Genomic DNA, 19,722 nt, shown 5'->3' with positions numbered 1-19,722 from the left:
GAATTGCATTTTTAATTTATTATTAGATTAAAACCAATATTTTTAGCTTTTCCACTTTTTTTATTTGACCAGCGACCGGGTTTCGTCGTTACCGACATCATCAGACTGGATCCAGTCTGATGATGTCGGTAACGACGAAACCCGGTCGCTGGTCAAATAAAAAAAGTGGAAAAGCTAAAAATATTGGTTTTAATCTAATAATAAAAAAAATAATAAAAAAATAAAAATATTAAGTTTAAAATATGCCTCATTTGCTGGGATATAGTACATTTTCTGGGCATTCTTAAAAAGAGTGAGCGATATATTACTTCATTGACATTAGAGCTAGAAAAAACACAAAAGGAACACACACAAACACTACTTCTCGGCTAATCCGACATATTGATAGTCTATGATATGCAGAGCTTTCTGCGGCTTTTTATTTTAAATCAACGCGTAAATATGTTATGGAGGAATACCTAAAATCTTAGCCTTGTATTTGTTATATTTATAGAGATATTATGGTTATTAGAAGCAATGTGTACAAGTTATATGGTAAACCACCGGGAAGGAAATTGTTTTAAAAGCTGAATGTCCTCATTTCTGAAGTTCTCTGAAGAGATTTGGCGTGTCTCTCGTTGTGTGTGCTCCGGTATTATTATGAGGAACGTATCAATAATAAACATGGATTCTCCAAGGCCGACCCCGATATAGTATGTAATGGTATTCTATGCTCGCTGAATCTCAATTCATTCCGGTGATATGTAGGTAGCTACCCGCCGATTATTATCGATTAACAAGTCAATATTGGCATTACTGCGAGCGACTGATACGAGCCGGTGTGTCGGTGATGACACATACGGTCGGTGACGAATGCGTAATGTGTCACTTTGGTTGCGGCAGCCACAGCCACGTGTGGATAGTGACGTACGTGTTGCCGTGACTGCCGTGCTTGTTACTTGGGTTCTATCTCATCCTAAGCTAATGAGGATATATATATATATATATATATATATATATATATATATATATATATATATATATATATATATATATATATATATATATATATATGTATATAAAACCCTTATCCGCACCCCAATGGTGCATAGGGCACTGCTTTATATAAACGCAGTGTTATCTTGATCGTTTACACATGAAGGAAAGGTGATCAGCCCCCCGCTTCAGAACCAGTCAAGGGTAATATTGAATAAATATTACAGTGAAAAAAATCACTTATATTTATTTGACCCCCCTGGGAATCGAACCCGGGATCTCCGAAACGGTAGCCGAGCGTGCTGACCTCCTATATTATATATATATATATATATATATATATATATATATATATATATATATATATATATATATATATATATATATATATATATATATATATATATATATATATACGGCAGTGACGTCATTCATTGCCAACTTACGAAAGTAACGTTTTTTTCGAAAGCGAATTTTCCACAAGAAAATGATGAATGAAAATATTGATTATATCGGCTGTTATGAACACTGCACGAGTCTAATACAATCCCTTATAGGCTGAGTATGTTAAATTAGATATTCCTCCAGTCTAACAAAGATTTATTTTTATTATCACACTATGATACATAAACACGAGCTATTACTCATTCTAACTTAAGTGGCCGGCGATTAGTGAAGGTTTTGACTTTCTTTATCCCTTTGTCGACTGATTTAATGACCGTCAATTAGACCTTTCATCGTTTCCCGTGCACATTTCGCTCACTCCTTTCAACAACGTCATATATCAAAAATCGACAATTTTCAGTTGTGCATGTTTTCGGAATGCTCGGAAAATGTAGTAAATCCCAGCAAAAGCGGCATATTTTTAACTTAATATTTACCCGCTACAGGGCAGAAAGTTTTGTTTTTGCATTTTGATGAAAAGGTATTGTTTAAAATAAATATCAAGCCACTTATTGAAATTTTAATCTGCAACAGATCTTTTTAGGTAAAACCTTAAGGTTTTTTTCTCCATTTATAAAATATTTAGTTTATTAAAAAAAAATTTAAACGATACATTTTCTTCAAAATGCAAAAACAACACTTTCTGCCCTGTAGCGGGTAAATATTAAGTTAAAAATATGCCTCTTTTGCTGGGATATAGTACATTTTCTGGGCATTCCGAAAACACGCACAACTGAAAATTGACGATTTTCGATTTATGTCGTTCTTGAAAGGAGTGAGCGATGTTTTAAAAAAAAGTATTCGTGTAATTTCCACGTACCGATGAAAGAAAAATACGTCCTTTATGTGTTTTACAGCATATCCGACACGTCATTACCACCGGCATGATATGATGTCATTTCAGGAATTGGAGACTCCGTCGCGGCGCGGCGGGCCGGCGTGGTGGCGGCGGCGGTGGCATGGGGGATAGCCATATCGATTATTGAGGTCATTATGGTACAATCAGCCGAGACTGGCCGGTAGCCCGCTGTTAGTCATGTCGTACGATGTGTGATGCACTAGGGAGGGCATAGTTATACATACATCGCTCACTCCTTTCAAGAACGTAATAAATCAAAAATCGTCTATTTTCAGTTGTGCATGTTTTCGGAATGTCCAGAATATGTGCTATATCCCAGCAAAAGAGCCATATTTTTAACTTAATACTTACCCGCTACAGGGCAGAAAATGTTGTTTTTTCATTTTGAAGAAAAGGTATTGTTTGAGTATTTTTTAAAAACATACTAAATATTTTTCAAATGGAGAAAAAACCTTAACAGGTTTTTCCAAAAAAGATCTGTTGCACAGTAAAAAGTTGAATAAGTGGCGTGATATTTATTTTTGATGCATTGTATTATATTTTTTAACTTTAAAAACGATCTCCTGAAAAATCAAGTTTTTTGATTTATGACGTTTTTAAAAGGAGTGAGCGATATGTCCCTTATCCTGGCGTTTCTTATTCTGTATGCCTGATATGCTTCTTAGAGTCTTCATTTCTGACACTCTTAGCTCGTTTTTTGTGACTACGGTGTCCGCTCTGCTGTTATAGTATTGAAACGCATTATTCTAACTTGTGATATTATCGATGGATTATATTAAAATTCAGAGCCAAGCGCGATGATACAGCGAGTACGCCCGTATACGGAGCCACTCCGTTCCCGCAACGATATAATAACGATTCGCATACAATGAAAAGAGGCGTGGTTAGAATACTAATGTCCGGGTTTTTACGTCGTAGTCTAAAGTCGTAATAATTTTATTAAAATAATATTTAGGACTGTTTATTACCTTCAATACTTCCTCGAGAGATTCGTACACATTAGTATATTTTTTCCATTCTACAAATGTTTTTAACGAATGTTTTAACTACTACTACCATCACGCCGTTTCCCCACAGGGGTAGGCAGAGAGGATGGAACGCCATACTCTTCTGTCCTGACATACACTCCTCGCCGCCTTCACATCCATACATCTAGTCATACATGCCCTCCGCTTAAGCAGACTTTTGACACCGCCAGATTTTAGGTTCTGATTGATCTGATCGTGCCGAGTCTTTTTTGGTCGTTTTCCCTCTCACATTCGCCACTTATATTTTCTTAGTCATTCTCTCGTTATCCATTCGCATACGAAAGTTTTAATATAACGAAAAACTATACTTTTATTTTAAATTCTTCTTCTTTTTCTTTATGAGCCCTCTTTCCTCCACTGCTGGATATAGGCCTCTTCCCCTTCTTTCCATTTCCTGCGGTCGGTTGCTGCTTGCAGCCAGTTTCTACCCCCCACGGTTTTAACTAACACATGTTTTAACTAACTAACTATATTTGTCCGCCTCTGTGGTGTTATGGTTAGCGTGTTTAGCGACCGTGCTGGAGGTCCCGGGTTCGATACCCAGGAAAAGGGGGGTTAAAAATAAATATTAGTGATTTTACTCTCTAATATTTATTTAATATTACCCTGGACTGATCCAGGGTATTCATGATTCATATTAGTAATAATCAAGATAACGCCGTGTCACTACGATGCAGTGACCTATGCACCATGGGGTGCAAATTAGGGTTAGAATAATAAATTTTAGCAAACGTATATACAAAGAAAATCTCAGCTCTAAAATGGATAACACACCAAAAGAAACATCTCTCGAATTGAATTTTCAAATAAACGTACTGGTCCCTGAAGCGCAGGAGTGATCACCTTGCCTTCATGTGAGTAACGATCCAGATAACACGATGCAGTGCCCTATGGACCATTGGGTGCGGATATCGGTTAGAAGAAGAATAATGAAATAAAATAAAAATAAAAATTCGTGAAACATGTTAAAATATATATATAAATAAATTCCAATTGAAAAACTTGGGAAATAATTTTAATGACATTTTCTTTCTACGGCTTATGGTGAAAGACACGGATCGGAATTGTGAAATACGACTGCTTACGGCAGGGATAGCGAACCTATAGCACGCGAATGAAGGGAGTGAAAGTACTTTAAAAAAATAAAAAATTTAGACTTACAGGCGAAAGTACTACTGCTTGTATTCTATTTAAAGCTACCAGCTATGAACCCGATACAAAAAAATTTGCAACAGAAAAAATCTCAATAATTAATGTTTTTACCACATTTTGAGTGTGTCCAAATACTTGTTCACAAATCTGGATTGTCTCCAATAAGAAGTTATTTAAAAAAATATTATTTTTCAATTTGTGGACAAGTATTCGCACACACTCAAAAGGTTGTAAATAAATTAACTGGTAAATATAAGCTAAAAAAAAATAAAGGATGTTTTCTAGCGTTTCTCATGTATGTGGTTATAATCCAGGATTCGGATATCACATACAAATGAAAGAGTTTCTGCTCAATAAAAAGCTTCTTTCATCTCACCATAGATGTCTTCAGTAAAATTTTAGTAAATACAAGGACTTTGCTATCGAATTTGAACAATATATATATATATATATAGAAATTCCAAGAATTTGAGTACTGTGGTTGTCAATTATGGGTAGAATTGGTAAATGTTACACATGTTTAAAGCGATCTCTTAAACCAGCCTATGGCGTGCGTAAGCCCCGTAAATGCCCAGACTTCTATATTCTTCTTCACCTATGTTGAGATGTCAAAAAATAATATAATAATAATGAAGGTTTAAGGGTTTTATATTTATTTTGATAAAGTTTTATTCTTTTTATTATTATTTTTTTTTGCCATTAATAAGTACTAAATTATTTTTTTCTATGAATTAATGCTTTGTTTTTATTAAAAATCTGACGTCACACAAACATTTGATGCATTTTTATTTCCATGTCATGTGGCACGTGACATATTATAACGAAAAAAATGATAATTTTATTGGCACTCAAAAAGGTTCGCCATCCCTTACTTACGTCATTCCAAGTCACGACATTATAATTCACGTTTTCCGGGAATTTTCTTCATATATTGACATCCTCACGATTTGAGACCAATAAACTTGCCTCCGTGTGATTTACGACCAAGATTACGCATCGCCAAACCGTCGCAGCGCCCGTTGGATAATTGTTAGCTTAAAAAAAACTCACCTTTTCTTCATGTGTAAACGATCAAGATAACTCTGCGTTTATATAACGCAGTGCCCTATGCACCATTGGGCTGCGGATAAGGGTTTTATTATTATTAAAAACTTACTAACCATCACGCTGGGGTAGGCAGAGAAAATAGATTGCCACATCAATCTGTCTTTGCAAACAATCGTAACCTCTTCTACATTCATGCTTCTCCTTATATGTGCCCGACGAATATTCTGACTCTTTACTTGACCACTTTCAAATATTTGACATATTTGAAAGTGGTCAAGTAAAGTCACTTGATCATGCCAAGTTTTTCTCGGTCTTCCTCTGCTCCCATTTCCAATAACATTTGTCTCATAATTTTGTTCATAACTTGTTCATTTTTCATGCCCAAACCCTCTCAACACACCTTTCTTAATTCTATTGATAACGCTTATCTCAGCCTTACATTCCTTCCTTATTTCGCCATTCGAACATCTGTCATACATCGTTTTGCAGCAGATTTGTCTGAGAGATCGCATTTCGACTGTATTCAGTCTACTTTTATCCTTCTTTTATCAACTCCATGCTTAAATTTCATATATTAGGGTTGACACCAGCACTGGACAGCTAGTTTAGCTTCCGCTTTTGGGCGTTTGTTTCTACAACTGATTTCATTCATAATATTTTTTAACATCTCATCAAAGATGAAGAAGATTATGGAAGTCTGGGCATTTACGGGGCTGACGACCGTCATAGGCTGGTTTAAGTGATCACTTTACACACGTGTAACATTCACCAATTCTACCCATTATTGACAACCACACTACTCAAATTCTTGGAAGTTCTATATATATGAAACAATTCAGAAACCTTGTTCTTGAATCACTAGAACTTCACTAGAGACATCTATTGGTGAGATGTAAAGAAGCTTTTTATTAAGCAGAAACTCTTATATTATACTCACCAATAGATGTCTAGTGAAGTTCTAGTGATTCAAGAACAAGGTTTCTAAATTTTTTCATATATATATAGAACTTCCGAGAATTTGAGTAGTGTGGTTGTCAATAATGGGTAGAATTGGTGAATGTCACGCGTGTGTAAAGAGATCACTTAAACTCAGCCTATGACGGTCGTCAGCCCCGTAAATGCCCAGACTTCCATATTCTTCTTCATCTTTGATGAGATGTTAAAAAATAATATGAAAATAACTCCTGTAATTGGAGATAATCCAGATTTTGTGAACAAGTATTTGGACACACTCAAAATGTTGATTTCATTCAGTCTGTTGCCTGCATTCACTCTCCTTTCTATGTCTACCTAACCATCCCGTATTAAAACACCCGTACATAAAAACAGTAGTAAATGTTACATTTTCCAACGAGAAAAAAAGCCTTTTTTTTAGTAAAATGTTAGTAATGTTAGTATATATTTCATGGTTCACTTCTTTTATTATTATTTTTTATTTACATTAATTGTATAACTAGAACTGGCTACTTGAACTTTGATGTGTTACTTGAGCCCGGTACAAAAAAATAAATAATCTGTATTTGGTCTATAATAATGAACGTATCGACATGATTCATTGTTTCCCTGACAGGTGACACTTATTGTCACAATACTTCGATCGATACCACGATCTAAATATTTTTTTTGCAAACCCACCAATCCATATATATATATATATATATATATATATATATATATATATCTGTCCGCCTCCGTAGTGTAATGGTCAGCACGCTCGGCTACCGTTCTGGAGGTCCTGGGTTCGATTCCAAGAGGGGATCAAATAAATATAAGTGATTTTTTCACTGTAATATTTATTCAATATTACCTTGGACTGGTACCTGAAGTGGAGGGCTGATCACCTTTCCTTCATGCGTAACGATCAACGATCAAGATAACACTGCATTTATATGAAGCAGTGCCCTATGCACCATTGAAGTGCGGATAAAGGTTTTAATAAAATGATAAATATATTTATATATATTCTACTTTATTGATTGAATGCGTACTATTTTTATCGTAATTCCTTACATACATATACTTTTTCATATTCCTTATCATTTTATTTGAGTTTTAATCAATTTCCTGCCTTATCAGTATGAAGTCATCCATAAAATGGGAGTTCCTTTTTATGATTGTCAATCCTCCTTATTCGATTTATCTCTCGACCCACATGATTAGTTTTGTGTCAATCACTTCAAACGAAATGTGTCAAAGGAATTAGGTCTCATTAAAAAAAAAAATCACATTGAAATTCTTACAAAAATTACTGATTTCATGGCTCTTAGGAGATATTGCTTTAATATGAGCGATATTCTTTATTTTCTTCATACCCTTATCAACACCCCAAAGGTGCATAGGGCACTGCATCATATAAACGCACTGTTATCTTGATCGTTAACGCATGAAGGAAGGGTTATCAGCCCTCCGCTTCAAATACCAGTCCAGGGTAGTATTGAATAAATATTGGAGTGAAAAAATCAATTATATTTATTTAACCCCCCCCTGGGAATCGAACCCGGGACCTCCAGGACGATATGAGCAATATATAACTGTTTTAAGTAACCCAGTCTGATGATGTCGGTAACAACACAATCCCATTGCAAGTCAAATAAAATAAAAATGTAACCAACTAACTAACTAACCATCACGCCGCTTCCCCACAGGGGTAGGCAGAGAGAATAGAGCCGCACACCACTCTGTCCTTGCAAACATTCTTCGCCTCTTCCACGTTCATGCATCTCCTCACACATACCCGCCGATTGTTACGACTCCTAACCTGACCACTTTCAAGTATTTGGCATACCTGATCGTGCCATTTTTTTCTCTGTCCTCCTCTGCTTCTTTTCCCAATTACATTCGCCTCATAAATTTGTTTTACCGTTCTTTCCTCACTCATTCGTTCTACATGTCCAAACCATCTCAACACACCTTTCTTAATTTTATCGATATTAATATAATTTATATTTCAAAACTAACTTTGTGATTTTCCATTTTATAATAAAAATGTAACTTTATTTCAAAACCACTATAGATATTTTATTATAACTTAATTATAATTTTTACCGGTTTCGAAGCTAACCGCTTCTTTATCACGACTGATTAATACTAAGTAATAATAATAATTAAGTTATGATAAAATATTTATAGTGGTTTTAAAACAACGTTACATTTTAATTAAAATATGTCATTAATTAATTTTATCCATAATGGTTAGCTTAGCCTTGAATTCTTTCCTTAAATCACCATTAGAATTCAATTCAATTTATTTATTTATAATTAACACACACATTACAAAATGGAAGTGAAACATGGAGTTGGCAAAAGAAGGATGAAAGTAGACTGAATGCAGTCGAAATGGGATCTCTCAGAAGAATGTGTGACAAAACGATGTATGATAGATGTACGAATAGTGAAATGAGGAAGGAATGCAAAGCTGAGATAAGCATTATCAATAAAATTAAGAAAGGTGTGTTGAGATGGTTTGGACGTGTAGAACGAATGAGTGAGGAAAGAACGGTAAAAAAAAAATTTATGAGGCGAATGTTATTGGGAAAAGAAGCAGAGGAAGACGGAGAAAAGCATGGCACGATCAGGTATGCCAAATACTTGAAAGCGGTCAGGTTAGGAGTCGTAACAATCGGCGGGTATGTACGAGGAGATGCATGAACGTGGAAGAGGCGAAGAATGTTTGCAAGGACAGAGTGGTGTGGCGCTCTATTCTCTCTGCCTACCCCTGCGGGGCAGCGGCGTGATGGTTAGTTAGTTAGTTAGTTTTACAAACTAAAGTTTAAAGCATGTACATTAAAAAATAAAAAATAAGCAAGAATACTTTTGTTAAAGATGTAGAAGAATCCCGCTTCGGAATACTCCTTCAGACACATGGAACAGATCAATATCAATATTGAATATCATTCAAAATGATTTCAATATAAAATAGTGTCACTTGATAATTTCCACATGTTTTTTTTTAATGAATTTATAGACTTTTAACACAATTTCAGGTGAAAGTATACAGTAACCAAATATTTTATACTTTGATCCGTTTTTTTAGAGCTGGTTATTTACGTCACATATGATAACTTTAAATGGTGGATTTATCGTGTTTTTTCTACAATGTGGTAAACAATAATTATTAAAAAAATTTACTCATGTTTTTACGTTGAAATTCTGTAATTGATTTGAGAACTCACATATGAAAGAATGTGTCAATTATAGGATTTGTATATTCAATTACAGGATGTATCTACAAATTTGTCCGCCTCCGTAGTATAATGGTCAGCACGCTTGGCTACTGTTCTGGAGGTTCCGGGTTCGATTCCCAGGGGAGTCAAATAAATATAAGTGATTTTTTTCACTCTAATATTTATTTAATATTACCCTGGACTGGTACCTGAAGCGGAGGGCTGATCACCTTTCCTTCGTGTGTTAACGATCAAGATAACACTGTGTTTATATAATGCAGTGCCCTATGCACCATTGGGGTGTGGATAAGGGTTTGAATGAAATATACAAGTTTTAAAAATTTCAGTAGCAGTTATGTACATGATATATATATACTATAAGATTTCTAATGTAATTTTTTTTTCTATTGCAGAACAGACAGGCTTCGGAATCAGCTCCTCAAGCAAAGCCGGCGAAGCCAAACCTCCGTTATCCGAGTGAGAAGTTACAGAACTCACTCGCCAGACCGAGAAACTCGGTCTTCGAGCCCCGTCCCGACCCCACCTACAGCGACATCAGCAACAGCGTCAGCAGCACTCCAGTAACCGGGGCTGTTTATCCCGCAAGGCCGCAAAGTCCCAGGGTTCCCGTGCGGTATATAGGAGCGAAAACGGACAGCAGGTGTGACTATTCGAGCGGTACGCAGCCGAGGAAGTTGGTACGCAGAGAGACGGTTATAGCCAGCTGGAAATATCTGAAAAACGAGCGCGAAAGAGCGCTAGGGACGAAGGAAACTAAACCGGCGAAAAAAGTGTCAAGAAGTCATAGCGAGAGGCAGAACGGCGCGCTAAGAAGGTTCTCATCTAAACGCAAGAGCGTCATCTACACGTACGATCCAATCAGAAAAGTGCTAGACAAGGCGTACACTTTCGAATCGGAGTCAGACTCTTCAATCTCTTCAGCCAAGAAACAGAGCGATTGTTCTTCACGTTCGTCAACCATTTCTCTAGACAGGCAGTACGAATGCCGGAGGTCTTCTTCCTTCACCAAAATAAAGACCCTCTTCATGAGAGTCTTTAACAACAAGTCGCTGTAAGACGCACCAACCTGCCGTAACAATATTTTAGCATAGTACATTAATTTTAATTCATTTTCCCGCGTAAATGATTCCAAGAGTATTTTCCTTCTCTTCGTATGTGATATTCTGTGAAAGTTTTATATATATATAAATACGTTAATTTAATTAATTAATTAAGCCATATCCGCTCCCTAAGTGTAGCTTATGGAGTCCACAAACTGTCTCCAAGCTTTTGTGTCGGCCGCCAGCTCCTTTGCATCCCCCCAAGTCAGATCCCGAAGTTCTGACGAGAATCGCCGACGAATTGTCAGCAGTGGGGCGAATCGTCCTGGGTGGCGCGAACCTGATGCCTTGTAAAGAAGGCAAGCTTGATCGAGGCTCTTAATTCAATAGTTATAATAATAATTTTACGTCGTTTTAATGAGAACATTATGTTGACGGACTCGCGTGTGCCGGAAGTCAGTTTATAAATCGAGTAAGGAGGTTTCGGACATGCATCCGCATTCGAAGTTCAAAGAGTGATCGCCACGCCGTCAAGATTCCCTCCAAATCGAGGAAGATGAAGGGGGGAGAGGGGGCGAAAGAGAAGGGCGAGGGCAGCATCCGGAAGAAGAGGGATGGGGATAGCCGTGAGCGCAGCCGGGAGTCCGGGAAGGAGAGGGAGGGAGAGCAGGCCAAGGAGCGCTCCAAGGAGAGAGACAAGGATGGGCTGCAGCTCAACAGCGGCGGCAGGCACACGAGCCGGAGCCAGTCGCCCGCGCTGATCGAGCTCAGGACGGAGTCGCTACCCATCACGCAGTTATATCAGGTAGCTTTAACCTTCTCCACTCTGACCATTTTTTCTCACAACTGATCAGCTACTCTGATCGAAAAAATGCGACGTTTTTCTACCATTAAAATAAATATTTTGGTTCCCTAATTTTGAGACACTCTGTCTGGTAATTCGTATGACCATTCGTTTTTACAACTGAACTTGAAAGTGTAACTTTCATCGTTTTCCATGGCGGATCAACTATAAAATATTTATTATAAACACACAAAATGCAATTTCTGTTATTTTAACTACTAATATCACAAAATTTTGAAATATAATAGCTCCAAAAAACGAAAATATATGGTCACAAAAAGTGAGAGTATCCTTGGAGAACCGTCATAAATGAAGGATAACGACTGATTGTCCCAAAAAATATTAGCGTATGAAAAATATTCTATCACCCAAAATGATAATCTATTTTTCCTAGATTATATCTAGGTAATGGAAAGTTTTATTGAAGAAATGTTGGTTAATTCAATATGTTGCGATGATTAACCGCATTTATCTCAAATATTTTTTGGTAGAATATACTTGGGTGATAGAGAAATCAGTGATTAAAGTTATACCTGCGCCGGGCCGGACATTGTGGCCCACGGAGCTGCCTACTATCGTACGGGCCAGAATGTCTGGCCTACAGAGTGGTAAGAGTTAACGTTTTTTTTCAAAACAATATAATGTCGGTTATGTTAAAAAAAATAATAATTTATACTGCACCATTTTTTTAAAATAGTACCTCAAGGGCACTTCACTGTCCTCTTCTTCTTCTTCTTGATGTAGTCTTTGTGTCCTGTTTTTGAGAAGGATTAGCCTCCTGCGATGTCAATCCATCTCTTTGGTTGTCTACCTGCAGGTTGGCTGTGCAATGCAATGTGGGGGAGTCTGGATGGTTCCATTCTCTTCTCATGTGCATACCATTGTCTTCTTTGTTGTATTTCCCACCTAACCTGTGCTTCACTGTGATTTAGGGAAAAGATGATCGTGGAATTAATTTCGCAAACATATAACCACTCACTGAGATTTATATAACAACCACAGTGTTATCTTGATCGTCAATAGAATAAAGACGCGGCGGTCAGTCCTGGAGCTTCAGCAAAGAACACAATTCGCTCACTCCTTTCAAGAACGTCATAAATCATAAAACCTAATTTTTCAGCAGAACGTTTTTAAAATTAAAGAAAAAAATAATATGAAAATTAAAGAAAATAACACAATGTATTAAAAATAAATATCAAGCAACTAATTGAACTTTTTACCGTGCAACAGATCTTTTGAGGTAAAATCTGAGGTTTTTTCTCCATTTGAAAAATATTTAATATATTTAAAAAAATAATTAAACACTACCTTTTCTTCAAAATGCAAAAACAACATTTTCTGCCCTGTAGCGGGTAAATATTAAGTTAAAAATATGCCTCTTTTGCTGGGATATAGTACATTTTCTGGGCGTTCCGAAAACATGCACAGCTGAAAATTGATGATTTATGGCGTTCTTGAAGGGAGTGAGCGAATTAACACACTTTATGGATATGTACATAGAATGTCTTGATCCAAAGCATGGTAGCCAAACACGCCAACCATTACACTACGGAGGCGGACAAACAACCGAACTATACCAAGTCTGCTTCTCTTTCAGGAGCCGGCCTCTTCAACGTCCTCGAAACACAGCAGCGAAAGGAGTCACCACTCCAAGAGCCACTCCCGGGACTTGGGAACCGTTCCATCGCCCCAGTCCAACCAGCAACCTCCAAGCAGATCGTAAGTTTTCTCCTTAGACTTTTTTTTTTCAAACCCATGATCCAACGTGGTAGCCGAGTGCTCTCACCACGACACCATAGAGATGGACTAATTAACAAACTTCTACTTCAAATCCTTACCCGCACCCGATGGTGCATAGGGCACTGCGTCATATAAACGCAGTGTTATCTTGATCGTTAACACATGAAGGAAAGGTGATCAGTCCTCCGCTTCAGGAGCCAGTCCAGGGTAATATTGAATAAATATTGTAGTGAAAAATCACTTGTATTTATTTGACCCCCCCCCTGGGAATCGAACCCGGGACCTCCAGTACGGTAGCCCAGGGTGCTGACCATTACACTACAAAGGCGGACTTAGACTTATCCAAGGGTAGTGTCGGTTGTCTTAAGACCTATCCAAGGGTAAAGTCTGTTGTCCGCAGTTGCCCACGACGACGCTAAGTACGCGGACTTAACTGTATTCTATATGAAATTCAATGGCTATCCAAGGTAAAGTCGGTCGTCCGCAGCCGCCCACAACCACACTAAGTATGCGGACTTAGCTCTTTTCTATATAGCCAATCATGGGTGGAATGGAAAATATTACCGTTAATACCCAGACATCCATATTCTTCTTCATCTATGTTGAGATGTCAAAATATCAGATTAGTGTATGTTAGATGCGATTAGGGTTTAGAAGAAGAGGAGTAAATGTTTTTAGACTGATAACAGCTCTCCACCATACTATCAAGCGAGTATTTTAGTTCGGTTATAAAAATAACATGAGTTGTGTTTTTCATATTATTTTTTGACATCTCATCGATGATGAAGAACAATATTGACAACCACACTACTCAAATTCTTGGAAATTCTATATATATGAACCAATTTAGAAACATTGTTCTTGAATCACTAGAACTTCACTAGAGACATCTATTGGTGTGATGAAAAGAAGCGTTTTTATTGAGCATAAACTCTTATATTAGTATGTGACGTCCGAATCCTGGATTATAATCAAATACATGAGAAACGCCAGAAAATATTATTTTAATTTTTATTATTTAAGCTTATAATATGACCAGTTAATTTATTTACAACATTTACGTTTTTGACATCTCGGTGAGGAGAAAAGTGGTGAAAAACTCATTCCCAAGTGCAGAAAACACAGATTTGTGAACAAGTAGTATTTGGTACAAACAGTATTTCCACACACTCAAAATGTAGTATTTGGTACCAACAGTATTTCCACACACTCAAAATGTAGTATTTGGTACAAACTGTATTTCCTAACTAACTAACTAACTAACCATCACGCCGCTTCCCCGCAGGGGTAGGCAGAGAGAATCGAACGCCACACCACTCTGTCTTTGCAAACATTCTTTGCCATTAAATCAAACAGTATTTCCACACACTCAAAATGTGGTATTTGGTACAAACAGTATTTCCACACACTCAAAATGTAGTATTTGGTATAAACAGTATTTCCACACACTCAAAATGTAGTATTTGGTATAAACAGTATTTCCACACACTCAAAATGTAGTATTTGGTATGAACAGTATTTCCACACACTCAAAATGTAGTATTTGGTACAAACAGTATTTCCACACACTCAAAATGTAGTGATTAAGATGAGTGATTCAAACGACACACTTAGAATAATATTTATGTAGATTTTATGCATATAATATGTATGTTTTTTTAATATAAAAAGTGTTTTTTTGCGTAATGAATTAGTCAGTATTCTAACCAGGTGCGAACTCCATTAGCCAGTCATAATTTTAATACGTTCAGAGAACTACGCAGGTAGGCACCTTTTTGTCGAATTTGCTTACTCAATCAGGGCTGGTAAACATATCAAACATAAATCGTAAGGTTTGTGTTTCAAATTCAATCAAATTTACTGTGGGAAACGTCTAAAAGTGTCATACATACTGTTGGTAGAGAGCGGGAGACGCTGATAACACTCACTCCTTTCAAGAACGTCATAAATCAAAAATCTCCAATTTTCAGTTGTGCATGTTTTCGGAATGCCCAGAAAATGTACTATATCCCAGCTAAAGCGGCATATTTTTAGTTTAATATTTACCAGCGACAGGGAAGAAAGTGTTGTTTTAGCATTTTGAAGAAAAGGTATTGTTTAATTATTTTTTTTAAATATACTAAATATTTTTCAAATGGAGAAAAAACCTTCAGGTTTTACCTAAAAAGATCTGTTGCACAGTAAAAAGTTCAATAAGTGGCTTGATATTTATTTTTAATACATTGTGTTTTAAAAATAAATATCAAGCCACTTATTGGGAAATATGCGAGATCAAAGATGTCGTTAGGTGGGGAAGGCAACGAAAGAGACAATAGTATGCGCATGTGAGGAGAATGGAACCATCCAGACTCCCCCCACATTGCACTGTACGGCCAACACCATGGTAGAAGCCTCCCGGGCAGTCCGCCAAAGAGATGGGTCGATAGCTGGGAATCGACATCGCAGGAGGCTAATCCCTCTTTAAAACAAGCCACAAGGCCTACAACAAGATGTAGAAGAAGAAGAAGATTTTAAAACAAAGTCAGATTTCATTTTATAACTTACATATCTTTTTTTATTTTTTTATGTATTTATTTTAAATCAAACACAGATTTTTTGAGTCTATTAAGTTGTATTTTATTAACAAAAAACACATAAAAAATTATACTGTGACAATTGTTTCGCCTTGTTAGGGCATTATCAAACGAATGTGAAGATCAAATGGACTACGGTCCTTATGTAGCTATACAATTCTAAGTGACAGTTTTAACACGTGCAGCAATAATTTCTGGGAGACAAGAGTAGAAATATAAGGGTACATACCTACATCCCCCATTAGCTACTCTTGTCTCCCAGAAATTATTGCTGCACGTGTTAAAACTGTCACTTAGAATTGTATAGCTACATAAGGACCGTAGTCCATTTGATCTTCACATTCGTTTGATAATGCCCTAACAAGGCGAAACAATTGTCACAATATAATTTTTTATGTGTTTTTTGTTAATAAAATACAACTTAGTTGACTCATCTGTGTTTGATTTAAAATTAATACATGAATTAAAATGGAGTTCTACAAATTAAACGCCAAGTCAATAAATATATATATCTTTTTATTAAAATTTAAATACAAAGAAACACTCTCGTTCACCTGTAGGTCTGTCATCACTGTTAAATTGATTATGCATAGCGTCAATTTACATAATTTTAAACATAAAACTTGGTCTGTGTAAATAAAATCTGCTCATTATTGTTTTTATTTTTATCCGTTCCGTTTGGAAATGCTTAGGTAAAATAATATCTATATTTTTTGCCCGTGAAATGGGTGGAATTTGTTTTAAAAACGGACTTATCTATATATCATTAAAATCGGTTCAAACTCCGTTCCTTGACTAACCCCTCCCCCTTACTTTCCCCTCTCCTTATTTATAGAACAATTTTATATTTTATATTTTAGTTATTATACAGACCTGAATGATGGAAGTTTAACTTCTGAAACATGTAGTCTATAATAAAACTCAAGTGGTAAAAAACAAAGTGTTTTCTTTAATCATTGTAAAATCGGTTAATATATTTTAATAAAAGCTGTCACACCGCATTGGTGTCCTATGGAAACCATCTAAGAAATGCCGGTGATACCGCGTCCGTCTCTGGTAAATAAAAAAAACGTACTCAACTCGACCATAGATGGTGCCGAAAACGCTCATGTGAAAAGTGTCAATGAAACGATTTATACAATTTCCAAAGTTCGAGTAGTGTGGTTGTCAATTGTGGATAGAATGGTGAATGTTGCACTTGTGAAAAGTGATCACTTAAACGGCCTACGACAGGTCTTAAGCCCTTTAAATACCCAGACTTCCGTATTCTTTTTCTATGTTGAGGTGTCAAAAATGTAAAAATAACTCCGAAGTGGAGAAATCACATTTGTGAACAAGTATTTGGACACACTCAAAATTTTGAGTGTGTCCAAATACATGATGCCGAGAACTCAAATGTGAAAGGTGTCAATTAAAGGATATAAGTACATATATGACTTTTGAAATTTTAGTAATGTGGTTGTTAATCGTGAGTAGAATGGTGAATGTTACATGTGTGTAAGGTGATCAAATCCAGCCTATGACAGGTCCTAAACCTTGTAAATGCCCAGACTTTATGGTGAGATGTCAATATAAATAACCCCCTAAGTGGACAAACCAAGATTTGTGAACAAAGAATTTAACACTTAAAATATTAAGTGAAAAATTTTGCTTGGAAAAAAGTGCTTCGTTATAACTTCAAATTATTCAAAATGGTGTCACTCTATTTTTTGAGCTAGCTTGAACTCAATTGTGTATTATTTTTCCATTTACATATATATGCATTTAAAAATAACTTATAGTACTGTAGAACTCATTGTTTCCCTGACAGGTGACACTTATTGTCACGATACGTTCATTATTGTAGACCAAATACAGATCTAAATATTTTTTTTTGTACTGGGCTCAAGTAACACATCAAAGTTTAATTAGCCCCGTTCTATGGTACTGTCTTATTTAAATTTTCATTGAACACAAAATTTGCATTTGGCAGTGTCATCATATACAATAGTTAGCGTGACCCATTGTTGTATGAGTTTATTTGTATTTTATGCTATCAATGCCGGTCGCACGTTGCTATGGCTCACTCTGGTGAAATGGAAAATAATTAATAATTAAAAAATAACCATGAATAATACATAAATAATTGATCCGAAATATACTTGAAAGTGGTCAGGTTAGGAGTCGTAACAATCGGCGGGTATGTATGAGGAGATGCATGAACGTGGAAGAGGCGAAGAATGTTTGCAAGGACAGAGTGGTGTGGCGCTCTATTCTCTCTGCCTACCCCTGCGGAAAGCGGCGTGATGGTTAGTTAGTTTTTTTTTTTTTTAAATAATTGATATGAATTAATAAAGATTTCCAGGACGTTCAGATAAATAAATAAATTAATAAATATAACTGTATTATTTATATTTGAAGCACTAACTTAGTAATTTTTCATTTTAAAATTAAAATATTACTTTATATTATTTATTGATTCGGCATTAACTTTGTGGAAAGACGTGATTATTTTATTAAAATTAAACACTTGAATATACCACTTTAATGAGTTTTATTTTTATTTACGACTAGTTTCGAAAACGACAGATGTTTTCATCTTCTGGTACAAATTAAAACAATAAATATTTTAATTTGTACTAGAAGATGAAAACATCTGTCGTTTTCGAAACTAGTAGTAAATTAAAATAAAACTCATTAAAGTGGCATATTCAAGTCTTTAATTTTAATAAAAAAAAGTTACTTTGTTTTAAAATCACTATAAATATTTTATTATAACTTATGTAATTATAATGTCTACCAGTTTCGAAGCTAACAGCTTCTTTATCAAGACTTGATAAAGAAGCCGTTAGCTTCGTTAATTAGTTAACTGATTTTTACTCTCATATTGATTAACATCACCCTGAAGTCAGCAGTGATCACCTTGCCTTCATGTAATCACGATCAAGATAACACTGACTCGATACATTGCATTGCCCTATGCACCGAATATAAATATAAATATAGGGTTAGACAAAGTGTAGTGGCCAGTGCATTGGCTACTTTGCTGAAGGTTCCTGGTTCGATTCCCAGGGTAGTCAAAATAAATATGGGTGATTTTTCATTCTAATATTTATTCATTATTACCCTGGACTGGTACCTGAAACACATAATTGACCATGTTTCCTTCCTGTATATAACGATTAAGATACCATTGCTTTCATATGATGCAGTGCCCTACGCATCATTGGATGCTAATGAGGGTAAGAAAGATATATCACTCACTCCTTTCAACAACGTCATATATAAAAAATCGTCAATTTTCAGTTGTGCACATTTTCAGAATGCCCAGAAAATGTACTAAATAGCGGCATATGTTTAACTTAATATTTACCCGATATTTTGAAGAAATGGTATCGTTTAATTTTTTTTTTTTTTTTTTTTACTTAATATTTTTCAAATGGAGAAAAAACCTTCAGTTTTTACCTAAAAAGATCTGTTGCACAGTAAAAAGTTCAATAAGTGGCTTCATAATTATTTTTAATACATTTTATTATATTCTTAAATTTTAAAAACGATCTCCTGAAAAATGAAGTTTTTTTATTTATGACGTTCTTGAAAGGAGTGAGCGAATTGTGTTCTTTGCTGAAGCTCCAGGACTGACCGCCGTGTCTTTATTCTATTGACGATCAAGATAACACTGTGCGGATGTTATGTACATCTCAGTGAGTGGTTTGTTTGCTAAATTATTTCCACAATCTTCTTTTCCCTAAATCACAGTCAAGCGCGAAGGCTAGTTTATTGATTTTTGACATTGAAAGGAGTGAGCGATATGCTTAGTGAATGTTCATGTCTAAAATGTATGTTTTTTTTTGTGG

At 35.7% G+C, this 19,722-nt stretch overlaps 2 protein-coding genes across 6 annotated transcripts in view; both read left to right on the top strand.

The window, feature by feature from the left end:
• The window catches only part of LOC148312768 (uncharacterized), a 104,867-nt gene extending 94,113 nt beyond the window's left edge, over positions 1-10,754 (top strand). Inside the window, exon 2 of one of the 2 annotated variants that reach the window (XR_015838879.1) lies at positions 10,082-10,222. Coding sequence is in view for 1 of the 2 variants with exons in the window: in XM_088274233.1 (XP_088130359.1) it covers positions 10,082-10,744 (663 nt within the window). In the remaining variant the exon portion in view is untranslated. Of the gene's footprint in view, positions 1-10,081 lie in introns of both variants that reach the window. The other variant, XM_088274233.1, reaches the window with a different exon arrangement.
• Positions 10,755-11,280: 526 nt separating this feature from the next.
• The window catches only part of Dmtn (transmembrane and coiled-coil domain 2 protein Dmtn), a 29,151-nt gene continuing 20,709 nt past the window's right edge, over positions 11,281-19,722 (top strand). For all 4 annotated transcript variants that reach the window (XM_088274210.1, XM_088274202.1, XM_088274193.1 and 1 more), the window contains exons 1-2: positions 11,281-11,534; positions 13,171-13,292. In XM_088274210.1, the coding sequence (XP_088130336.1) occupies positions 11,286-11,534; positions 13,171-13,292 (371 nt within the window). In that variant the 5' untranslated portion in view covers positions 11,281-11,285. The remainder of the gene's footprint in view (positions 11,535-13,170; positions 13,293-19,722) is intronic.

Source organism: Brachycentrus maculatus, unplaced genomic scaffold, assembly GCF_059751285.1.
Source record: "Brachycentrus maculatus isolate JH-2025_06_01 unplaced genomic scaffold, ASM5975128v1 h1tg000033l, whole genome shotgun sequence".
Taxonomy (NCBI): Eukaryota; Metazoa; Arthropoda; class Insecta; order Trichoptera; family Brachycentridae; genus Brachycentrus; species Brachycentrus maculatus.
This window is presented reverse-complemented; position numbering and strand designations above follow the sequence as displayed.